This window comes from Asparagus officinalis, chromosome 8, assembly GCF_001876935.1.
Source record: "Asparagus officinalis chromosome 8, Aspof.V1, whole genome shotgun sequence".
In the NCBI taxonomy this organism is placed as follows: Eukaryota; Viridiplantae; Streptophyta; class Magnoliopsida; order Asparagales; family Asparagaceae; genus Asparagus; species Asparagus officinalis.
This window is the reverse complement of record NC_033801.1, coordinates 3,998,861-4,011,126: the sequence shown is the minus strand read 5'-3', so window position 1 is coordinate 4,011,126 and position 12,266 is coordinate 3,998,861. Positions and strand designations below refer to the sequence as shown.

Sequence of the window (12,266 nt, the reverse complement as noted above, 5' to 3'; positions counted from 1 at the left end):
GGGATCATTACCAAAATATGTACATGCACGAACGCTCAAACTTTGGAAAGACGAAACTACTTCGAATTAAGTAGATAAGAAGGACTATAACGTACAACTGAAATAGGCCGGCCAACTTGGTTATGCAGTCTGTGTTGGGAACAATTCCTGGATATCTTCGGTTTTCTGCAGGCTCGGCATCACCTCGGTATTACGAACATCCTCGCTCTTTCCCCACAGAAGGAAGTAAAGGCCAACGACGACGAGGACTGATCCTAAAATGCTGCATAAAAGAAATACATTCATAGGCCTCGCAAAGCAAAGAAGATATACCCCCTTTTTTTTTCTTCAAAAGAAAATCCACTTATAACCAAAATTTCAAATTTACCACTTCGATCCCTACTTCTCTTTCTCTCTCTCTCTCTCTCTTCTTTTGCTCTTAAAAACGATAATAATGTGCCTCCTTTGAGTGACTTGAGATATTGCACGGAGGCGTTGCACACTGACTTAGATGCGGGAGGTTGGGTGAGTAGGTCTCGAACAGCATGGTTTAGACGATCGAGATGGTCGATATATTAACATGTTGATACAGACTCGAGAGGTTGACTGAAATTAGGTCACAAACCATGATAAATAACAGATTTAGACTGGAGAGGTTGACCGATTAGCTCACACTTGGAAGCTAAACCCACAAGCACTCTGCACTAAAACAACTTTAACTGGCCAACTAATTTATCCTAGCTAGACACAAAATCAACTAACGCCAACATCTATTTAATTAATTAAGTATACGCACCACAAGAGAGTTTATGGTTCTTGTTGGGTTGAACACACGACATCACGTGTCCTTCCGGATCTTATGTCGAAAGTAGGCAAGCAAGAAATCACAACAAATAAAAGAAAACTTGCAAGAAAGAACGAGCAAAAGAAGAAAAACACCAGATTTAACGAGGTTCGGCAAACGTGCCTACGTCCTCGGGAGCCACACCAGAAATTCTTTGATTAATTGAAGACGATTACAATGCTCGCAATAGGCCACTCTCTCTCTAAGATCTCTAATCTCAAAGTGCCGTCAAAACCCTCTCAAAAACGTCCTCACATCACCCTAAAAACGTTTTAGGAAACATATATATATATATATATATATATATAATATATATATATAATATATATATATATATATATATATATATATATATATATATATATATATATACACAGCAAAAAAACAAATTCCAACCCGAACCAGGAAACCGCCTGACCCGACTTCGGTCGATCGATATCATCTCATCGGTCGACTGGTTGATCGCCATCGGTCGACCGATAGTATTGCTTCGGTCGACCGTCCAGAACTCTGTTTTCTATAGGGTTTCTTGTGCACGTTTACTATCGACCGGGGCCATTGCTTCGGTCGACCGATCAGAGCGGGGTTTTCTGCTCAGTTTCCTATAGTCGATTCGATCGACCGATCCATGTGTGTCGGTCAACCGATACTGAGTTTTCCAGAATTGTTGAATTTGATCCAGGTTTGGGTCTACACTCTCAAAACCAACAATCTCCCACTTGAAGACCAAACCGCCATCAACGAGCTCTCCCGAACTTCCGCCATCTTCGCAAGCATCTTCTCCTACACGGAAAATTTCCATTCTTCAATCAATATCATCTTGGCGATCCCGCCTATCCTCTTAGTGTGGCTCCGCCTTCGTCTCCTACGCGTGAAGTCCAGCAGAAGTTGCGTACAACTCCAGTTTGCCGATGGTCACTGCATTCGTCAACATGTCCGCAGGATTTTGACTCCCTAAAATCTTCTCCGATTGTAACTTGTCGTCCTCTATCAGCGAGCGTATGAAATGGTAATGTATGTCGATGTACTTCGTTCTGGCATGATATATTGGATTCTTGGTAATGTGTATAGCACTCTGGCTATCACAATAAAGAACGTCGTTCTCCTACTTCAAACCCAACTCTTTCAGGCACCCGGTCAACTAAATCATCTCCTTGCTGGCTTCAGTCACTGTGACATACTCTGCCTCAGTCGTGGACAATGTTACTATCTTCTGTAAACGTGAGACCTACTTCACTGCTGTCGACGGTAAGGTATAAATATACCCCATGATACTTCGTCTCGTATCATGATCACCGGTGAAATCTGCATCCACGTATCCCTGCAGTACCAATTTCTTCCTCCTGAAATACAATAACATATCTGTAGCCTCTCTCAAGTATCGTAATATCCACTTCACGACCTCCCAATGCTGCTTCCCTGAATTACTTACAAACTTGCTCACAACTCCTACAATATGGGCAATATCCGGCCTCGTGCAAACCATCGTGTACATAAGACTACCAATGGCTGATGAATATGACACTCTGCTCATGTGCTCTTCTTTGCATCTGTCTTGAGCGATTGCTCCTCAAATAACTTGAATTGACTTCCAAGAGGCGTACTGACGGGCTTGACATTCTTTATGTTGAATCTCTGAAATACCTTCTCGATGTATTCAGCCTGACTCAACTTCAACATCCCTTCAGCTTCATCTCGACCGATTCACATCCCAAGAATTTGCTTTGTTGTACCCAGATCTTTCATAGCAAACTCCTTCGCTAATTTATTTTTTAATTTGTTTATCTCTTCTAAACACGGTCCTACAACTAACATGTCATCAACATATAATAATAACACGATATAGCTAGACTCAAACCTCTTGAAGTAGCAACAATGATCTGAATTACATCTTCCAAGCCATTGCTCTACATAAAATTATCGAACTTCTTGTACTACTGTCTCGGAGCCTTTTTCAAACCGTACAAACTCTTCTTGAGCCTACACACCATCTCTTCTTTTCATTCTTCCATAAAGCCAACATGTTGCTTCATGTAGATTTCTTCATTCAAGTCACCATGAAAAAAGATAGTCTTCACATCTAACTTCTCAAGGTAAAGATTTTCAGCAGCTACTAAGCTCTACACCACTTTGATGATTGTAAGCTTCACGGCGGGGAAAAATATCTTCGTATAATCAACTTCTTTCCGCTGTTGGAACCTTTTCACAACTAATCTGGCCTTGTACCTCTTGTTTTCATCACTCTCTTGCTTGACTCAATAGACCTACTTGTTATGTAAGACTTTCTTATGTGCATGTAGCTGGGCTAACTCCTATGTCTCGTTCGAGTGGAGAGAATCCATATTTTCTTGCATCACCTGCTCCCACTGTTAAGATTCACTAACTTGCATAGCCTCCTCATAACACTCCAGTTCTCTGCTACCTACATGTAAACGCATGCTCCTCATACGCTCTGTTAATGTCTTGTTCATCCTCTCTGCAACGTCATTCTGTTGTGGTGTCCCTGGAGTAGTCATCTCTAAAACGAATCTCATTCAGGCCATACAACTTCTTAAACTCCTCCAATTCGTATTCTTCACTATTATCTGATCCCAGACACTTTACTTTTAGATCTGTCTCGTTCTCTACCATGGCTTTTCACTTCTTTAAGATCCCGAACACCTCTAACTTGTGTTTCATGAAGTATACCAACACCTTCCTCGAGTGATCATCGATAAAGGTAACATAGTACTCTGAACTGTCAAGAGAAGACACGCTAGCTGGACCCCAAATATTTGTGTGGACAAGCTCTAGCTTTTGAGCTTTAGGTGGTCTTCCACTCTTCTGAAAGCTGACCCTCTTCTGCTTCCCGTAGATGCAATCCTCGCAAACACCAATTTTAACTGAATCGATGCCGGTTAGTTTTTCATGTGAGTGTAGAATTTTCATACCCTTCGCACTCATATGTCCGAGCCTATCGTGCCACAGATCTGCATTCTCCTTGCTAGATGTAACTACGAGGGTGTCACTCACATGTGAAGTAAGGTAGAGAATTTCTGTTTTGTTGCCGCGAGCAACCACCATAGTACCGTTGGAGATCTTTCACGAATTCCCGGTAAATGTTGAAACATAGCCTTTTACTTCAAGCTGGCCTACCGAGATAAAATTTCTCTTCAGTTTCGGTAAGTGTCTGACGTTGTTCATATTTTACTTAGAGCCCTTTATATGAATCAGCACAACGACTCTTCCAACAATACTGTAAGGCTCGTTGTCCCCCCGAGTATACTTTCCTAAAGTCTCATGCTACATAGTTCTGAAGAAGCTTCCTATTAGCAGTAACGTGGAATGAGGCTCTTGAATCAATAACCCATGAGCCAGAGTCGTCGTCTATAACAAGGATCAAGGCATCTTGCACGATATGAGCCTCCTACTCATTCACATCATTCTTTAGCGCTTTGCAGACTGAAGACATATAGCCCTCCTAGCTGCAGTTCCAACACTTCCCTTTGATAGGTCTAAATTTCAAGTTCGACCTCTTCTTCTTCGACTTCGACTGATTCCTGTTCTGGTTATCCTTCTTCTGGTTTCGGTCTCTATGCTTGAGATTTACGGCTGAACTTAAACCTTTTGATTTGGACGATTTTCTTCAAACCTCCTCGGATAGAATCATGCTAATAACCTCGTTCAGCTTCAACTTCTCTTCCTCGCTAAGTTGCTAATTACGATCATGCAACTTGCTCAACTATCAGGCAACTGCAATAGAATTAATAGGGCCGGCCTTCGTCATCAAACGTGATGTCGACTGAGATAAGTTGATTAACGATCGTGTTGAACTCGCTGAGATGCAACGTGAATGAATACCCTTCAGTCATCTTGAGGTTGAAGAGTGTCTTGACATGATGCACCTTGTTTGTGACTGATGGTTGCTCGTACATCTTCACGAGCGCTTCAATAAGCCCTATCGTCGTCTTCTCCTTCGATATGTTGTGGGTGACTGATTTGGCGAGCGACAACTAGATCTACCCTAGAGCCTTCCGATCCAGTATTTCTCAGTCCTTGTCTGATTCCTCTTTCTTCTTTCCTTTAGCTTTTCCCATCAACGGATAGTAGAGATCCTTCTGGTACAGATAGTCCTCTATCTACGACTTCCAGTAGGCAAAGTATGATCCATCAAACTTCTCAATCTTCGATATTCTTTCTCCTATCATCTCTTTCACACACAAACTTTGTCGAACGAAGCTCTGATACCAGTTATTGGGTTTGAGCACACAACAACCCGTGCCTTTCTAGATCTTGTGTCGAAAGTAGGCAAGTAAGAAATCACAGCAAATAAAAGAAAACTTGCAGGAAAGAATAAGCAAAAAAAGAAAACACCAAATTTAACAAGGTTCTGCAAATGTGCCTACGTTCTCGGGAGCCACACCAGAAATTCTTTGATTAATTGAAGAAGATTACAATACTTGTAATAGACCACTCTCTCTAAGATCTTTGATCTCAAAGTGCCGTCAAAACCCTCTCAAAAACGTCCTCACATCACCCTAAAAACATTTTAGAATATATATATATATATATACATCTCATCGGTTGACTGGTTGATCACCATCGGCCGACCGATAGTATTGCTTCGGTCGACCGTCCAGAACTCTGTTTTCTACAGGGTTTCTTGTGTATGTTTTCGGTCCACCGGGGCCATTGCTTAGGTCGACCAACCAGAGCGGGGTTTTCTACTCAGTTTCTTACAGTCGATTCGGTCGACCGATCCATGTGTGTCGGTCGACCGATGCTGAGTTTTCCAGAATTGTTGATTTTGATCTAGGTTTAGGTCTACACTCTCGAAACCAACAGTTTTCAAGCCATATATCCTAAGATCATAAAGCATTAATCTATAAGGTCTTTAACTCATCCTTACCTTCCAAGGAAAAGTTGTTCATGGACGATGGAGACACCGATGACAGCCACCGTAATTTGAATGAGAGGGCTGAATGCAGCAGCGAACACAGGACCTCGCTTCTCTACACACCATGACATTACCAACAAACCAACTCCAGATCCAATAATCCCCTGAATTCCACGTTATTTATCACGTGTTAAATTTGAAACAACATAACAGATGACAGAAATGAGTATAAACCAATTCGATAAGGTTAGGCATTTGTAGTTCAAGGACAAACTGTTTTTCCTCGAATAAATGATGTGGACGTTAAGTACACGGTTTTAGCATACGGAAAGGCCCTTCCCTGGGGGATAAGGCATCATTGCCACTAAATTTGATCAATTCTTGCACAATTGGGGGGCCGGGGGGGCCGGCGGCCGGGGGGGTGGTGTTAGAACTGCTTACCAAACTAGAACACTTGATATCTCCATCTTCCCTTCAAAACCCAAATTGATAAGCCTCTCTCTGTCGTCAAGCTTAGGACTAAAACTTGAAGGAAACTGAAGAAGAATACGATGGCAGTGCCAGAGTAGAGAGCAGGATACTTCTCACTGACTTTTGTCTGGAGGAGGAACCACGATGACCAGCTGAATATCGCTGCGAAAAGAGCAACAGTCCCCAGTATCCATTTGCCTCTAACGGAATGACCGGAATCTGTTAGCTAGACTCGGTCATGGTGACCAAATCAACGTTTGTTTCTCTGTTGAGAGAAAAGTGGGAACGTGGAATGGTTTGTTGAGAGGAAATCTCTCATGGGGCGGAACTGAAGGGGGTGGAGATAGTGGGTTTAGCCCCTATAAAAGGAGGGTTAATCTCCTTCAGAATACAAAGCAACGAAGAAAATAAAACCTCCCTCTTACCCATTATCGGAGCCCCCCCCTTCAAAGATTCGTTCTTCCTTCTCTTCTGATTTCATTCACTGGTATCAGAGCGAGGTTGATCTTAGCACCGCCTTCTCAAGCTTGGAGTTCGAACGTCGACGACTGCTTCGTTTGACGGCTGTTTCACTCGACTACGACGACGACAATAGATCGACAACGACGACGCCTTGACGATCCTGCTGCGACTTCGACGACTGAAGGAGATTGGAGGCCATCGGTCGAAGCTCGAGATCCAGAATTTTTGAAGAAGAAGGGAGAGAAAAAGCCAGCCGCCTCTTGCCCTTTTGAGGTTAAAAAAAAAAAACCCTAGCTGTATCAGGTCTGATCATTTGTCACCCAGACCAAGTTTTCCTCTTCTGAGTTTTCCTCTTCTGTTTCGTTTTGAAATCAAAACCTGTCAGGCCCACTTTCACAAAAGCCTGTCAATCTTTTGTTTTGTTGAATCAAAGCCAAACCCCATCTTCAACAATAGCCTAGCCCATCTGTTTTAAACCAAACTACTTTATTTTCAAAGCCCACATTAATATATCCCACTTGAGAAACGACAGCATCAGGCCCATTTTCTTACATTCATTTGAGCACCCAATTCCTTTTTGATAAGCAGAGCCTTTTCATACCATTAAAAAAAAAAAAATAGCTGTATCAGTGGAATCTAACGACAGCAACAGATCATCCACATATAAGGTCAGAAACGACGACAAAACTTCGACAAGTACTGATCCAATCAACTCCGCTGAGTGATAATCTCGCTAAAATTGGAGTCTCTTTCATCAACTCGGAACAATCAGGTTCATTTTTATTTAATTCATTTTTTTATTATTATTTAGTATTATTGTCAAAATATCAATCTTATACAAATATTTAAAATTGAATTTAGTTTTAGTTCTCTACCGCATGGCTAGTAAACTCGTTCTATCAGAACTAGGGAAAATTGACAAATTTAATGGCAGTAATTATGATATGTGGCATAGAAAAATAGGATATGCTCTTATTCATGACAACATTGATGATATAATCGAAACCACTGCTCCAACCCTTACTGATAAATCTACACCTGAAGAAAAGAAAGGGTTTGAACAGTGGAAGTCAAAAGATAAAAATACGAAAAGTCTTATGCTCATGTTCATGGAAGATAATTTAATCAAAGTTTTTGAAACTTATAAAACTTCCATGGACATGTGGAATGCAATAAAAGAAAAATACGACACTGCTTCTGAAGTTAACATTCAACTCCTCTTGCATAAGTATAATTCTTGTCGTATGCAAGAGGGAGACAATGTCGTAGAGCATATAAATAAAATGATTGTCATGGCTAAGGACTTATCCACTGCTGGGACCGAAATCCCGGAAAGAATGCAAGTGGCAACCATTTTGAATAGTCTTCCCCCTTCACTTGCTGTGGCTGCCACCACATTAAGAATAAACCCTGCAATTAAGTCTGTCACTGATCTTCCTATGCACCTAACGATAGAACAGGACTTAATAGCCAGTAGGAAGGAACCAGAACTGAATATGGTGCAGCAAGAGCTGAATTATGTCCGCCAGAGGCATAATGCTGGAAGCTATAAAAACCCTGGTCCTAATAAACCACAACCGCGAGGACCGAAGTCACAGCAGTTCAAGAAAAAGAAAGTGCCCCGTGGAGCCTGCTACAATTGTGGGAAATTTGGGCATTTCAAGCCAAATTGCCCACAAGGTGAAAAGCAGGAGAATAAAGGAGGCTATAAGCATCCAGAACAAGGGGGTACTAGCAAAAGAGAATTCGTCGGTGTGACGGAATGTAATGCTGTGATGACGGATATCAGTGGTTGGTGGATCGACTCCGGTGCGACTAGGCATATCGCAAAGGACAAGAATGGAGTCGTAGAATTCACCGAGCTGAAGAAAGGAGAACAGAGAATCTATATGGGAAATAATACCTATCTCGATGTAGAAGGTATTGGTTCGTATAGATTGGATCTTGGGGACAGCATTCTTGTCCTCAAAGATGTGTTCTATGCACCAGGAATTCGGCGCAATCTGATCTCTGTTCCCAGCTTGATGAAGAAAGGACTGGAAGTGAGGTTCTATAATAACAGGGTTTCTATAGGCAAGAATAATAAAGTGTATGCTATGGGTAAATATGTGCCCGAGCATGAATTATGCATTCTTCCAGTAGTTTGTAATAATTCTGATAATAAAATTTCGAATTTGAACTACTTGTCCTGTTATATTTCTGAATCTGAATTGTGGCATTTTAGACTAGGACATGCTAGTATTTCAAAAATGAAAGAAATTATCAGAATGAACTTGCTTCCTGCACTATCTAATGTTCAATTACCACCATGTGAACATTGTTCCCCCACCACCACCACAAAAAAAAAACCTACAAATAAATAAAAGCAAACAACCTTTTTTGCTCCGCGTTGATAGATACTTTAGGTTCTGATACAAACACTCCTCCAAACGCCTCCACCAAAATTTGAAATTTGCTCTTTTGCATCTATATTACTGATTGAAAACTCAGATCAACATGCCAAGAACACATGCATGGCAAAGCTTCGAATTCTTCGCACCATCTTCATCCTTATTTTGATCTTTGCTACTAACTATACAAACCGTTTTTTGCCCCTTCTAACCTTTTTCCACTCAGCTCCATGCAACAAAACTCCGAAAATGAGGCTAGCCCACAGTGTTCATGAATGCTTTTTTTTTGGATTTGGATCATCTCCACTACAAAAAAGTAGTGGAGAGACCACTACTTTTAATCTCAAGCGTTGATTATTTAATAGGCGGTTATGATACAATCTAAATCTAACACTTACCATACCCCCGTGTATTGCACTCATTCCTAATTTGCACTAAAAGAAAAAATCATAACCATCATCTAGATAATCAATGGCTGTGATTATATAGTGGTCCCTCCACTATTTTTGTTGTAGTGGAGAGGATCCGAATCCTTTTTTTTAAGCTTATATAAGGTATGTTGGTTTTTCGTGGCTTTTGACTTCTATGATAAAAATGCTATAAAAATTGTTTGGGTAGAATAATAATTTGTTTGATCAAAGCTTAGCTAAACATAGTTTTTCAAAAGTTGGGTTATAGGGGCTTTTTAAAATGGGACTAACTTATTTGGTATTTTATCAAACAACTATAAATAAATAAAAAAGCTAGCTTAAAAGCTAGTTTGACCAAAAAACAAGCTCCCCCAAAACACACTAAAACCTAAAGATATGGCAAATTCGCAAAAGAATTACACTTGAAGAACAAGTTCCTGCTGTAAACAGCAACATGCACTAAAAACCCCATTGAGAACAAAGAAACTCAAAAATTGCCCAACGAATTACAGCTAAAACGGCTGTATTTGAGTGAGATACTAAAATTTCCTAGCGTGCTATCAGTAGGACAGCAGCAAAAGTGAAAAGATCCAGCCTTTAGGCCGCAACAAACGAAAAAATTTAATGGGTCGTCGTAGATTTAGATGCTTTGCACGAATCTAGGCATAATTTTGAAAATATTTCGATTTCTCACCTTAAGGAAGAATAAGAGAGAGGTCGAGGGTTAGGGTGAGAGAGTGAAGCTGGACGAGCGCAGAGAGAGGGTCTCTTGAAGGAGAGCGGAGGACCGGATACCGAGGCGGAGGACCACACCGTCGACGCCGACATTTTCCCGAGATTAATAAAAGAGAAATCTCTCTCTCTCTCTCTCTCTCTCTCTCTCCTCTTCTTTTTCTCCCCTTTTTCCTCCTTATTTCTTCATTTTCGTCTGAATTTTTGGGGTTTTAAATGCGTCCTTCTTTAATGCCTCTATTGCTATTTGGACAATAATTTTAGAAAATAAGTTTAGATATTGCGAGATTTCTTTTTTTTTAATTATAATAACCCATTAGAAAATAAGTTTAGATATTCTAATTTAATTTTTGGTGGATTACAATCCATAAAGCTTGACCAAGTAAAGACATTTCACAAATATCTAAGCTTAGTTATTATTAACTTATTATTAACTTATCATCGGCTTCATTAATCTAGGGTCCTTTTATATTATTCTGAAAATAATAATACATTATAATCTACCCATTTTTAAAATATGTGAAGTTTTAAAAAAAAATATATAATCTACTAAATTTACCAATTACATTATAGTCCACAAGATTTTAACTTAAGTTGATCAGAATCAGTAGTTCTCGAATATGCTCTTAGGAATTTGACATTTACATTTGTCTATTTGCGTGTTGCCTTGTTAATTTAATTTAAGGAAACAAAAGAAAACAAACTTTACGGCTTACTCTATTTGCAAATCACATTTTTCAGGGTTATCAATGTTACACATTTCTACGGGTGTCAATAGAAAAAGGAAATAGGATTTTATTATTATTATTATTATTATTATTATTATTTTGTGGTCCTCGTCGTTGTCTTTCCTTGTTTGCTTTCTGTTTTAGTTCACACAATATTTGTGATTGAAAAAGGCAGGCCAATGCAGATCCTCACGATCGCGTGGATGGGAATTAATAGTTTTCCCTTTTTTTTTTGTTTTTTTAAAATCTTTTATTTTCTTCGCTTGTTTTTAAGCATAAAGATCGTAATGTGAAATTTAAATGAAACTTTTTATCATCCATTCAAACCTTCTGTTAAAAAAAAGCTCAAGTTGTTAGAGTTTTAGAACAAGTTTTTTTTCAAAGCCTAGATTAAATTTTACCTAGTGTATATTATTAGCTATGAATTAATTTTAACTGAAAATGTATAACTATCAGATAGTTATACATTCACAGACTCATGAGTTTTAACAACACTCAACATCCTTGTTGGGGGGAGTTGATTAGTTTTAAATAGAAGCTATGAATTAATTTTAACTGAAAATGTATAACTATCAGATATTGACCTTAATTTCTGTTTTAAACATGTCACTCGTTTTTGTTTCATTCGATGTGAGACTGTATTTACATATTGTTAGCTAGACTCGGTCATGGTGACCAAATCAACGTTTGTTTCTCTGTTGAGAGAAAAGTGGGAACGTGGAATGGTTTGTTGAGAGGAAATCTCTCATGGGGCGGAACTGAAGGGGGTGGAGATAGTGGGTTTAGCCCCTATAAAAGGAGGGTTAATCTCCTTCAGAATATAAAGCAACGAAGAAAATAAAACCTCTTACCCATTACCGGAGCCCCCTTCAAAGATTCGTTCTTCCTTCTCTTCTGATTTCATTCAGAATCTTCGTTAGGTGCTGATGTCTTGTGCGATGTGTTGGTCAAGGCAATGCCTTGGTAAAAACTTAGTAGCATTGCACCAGCAAGGCAGACCAATGTACCAGCCACCTTCGTAATCCCCGACTTGCTCTTTAAATTTACTCTTTCCAACCTGTATAGCATATTTTGAGGCCAATGAAAACAGGACAGAGATATTTGAATTATAACAAAGCACTGATTACAAGTCTTACAGGAAAGAAGTAGATATTAACACGAATAAAAGAAGCAAATTGTCCCTCTCGCTTGTTTTAATTTGACAGTTACATTACCCAATTGACTAAACGGGTAAGTTTTATGCCCATTTATATAGATTATGTTATCAGAACACAGAAAGTTGCACCTACCTGTCATGATCTGATAATGAGGATAATAGAAACCCTAACCCTATTAGGAGATCTCTTGGGCTTATATAGGCCCTACACAACTTAC

At 39.6% G+C, this 12,266-nt stretch overlaps 1 protein-coding gene across 1 annotated transcript; it reads right to left on the bottom strand.

Moving 5' to 3' along the window:
• On the bottom strand, positions 1-11,960 carry LOC109819564 (WAT1-related protein At3g30340-like). Its single transcript, XM_020385320.1, has 4 exons — positions 11,804-11,960; positions 6,181-6,389; positions 5,712-5,863; positions 1-262 (listed from the first exon to the last, which is right to left on the bottom strand). The coding sequence occupies exons 1-4, from the start codon at positions 11,958-11,960 to the stop codon at positions 121-123; spliced, it is 660 nt and encodes a 219-aa protein (XP_020240909.1). The 3' UTR covers positions 1-120.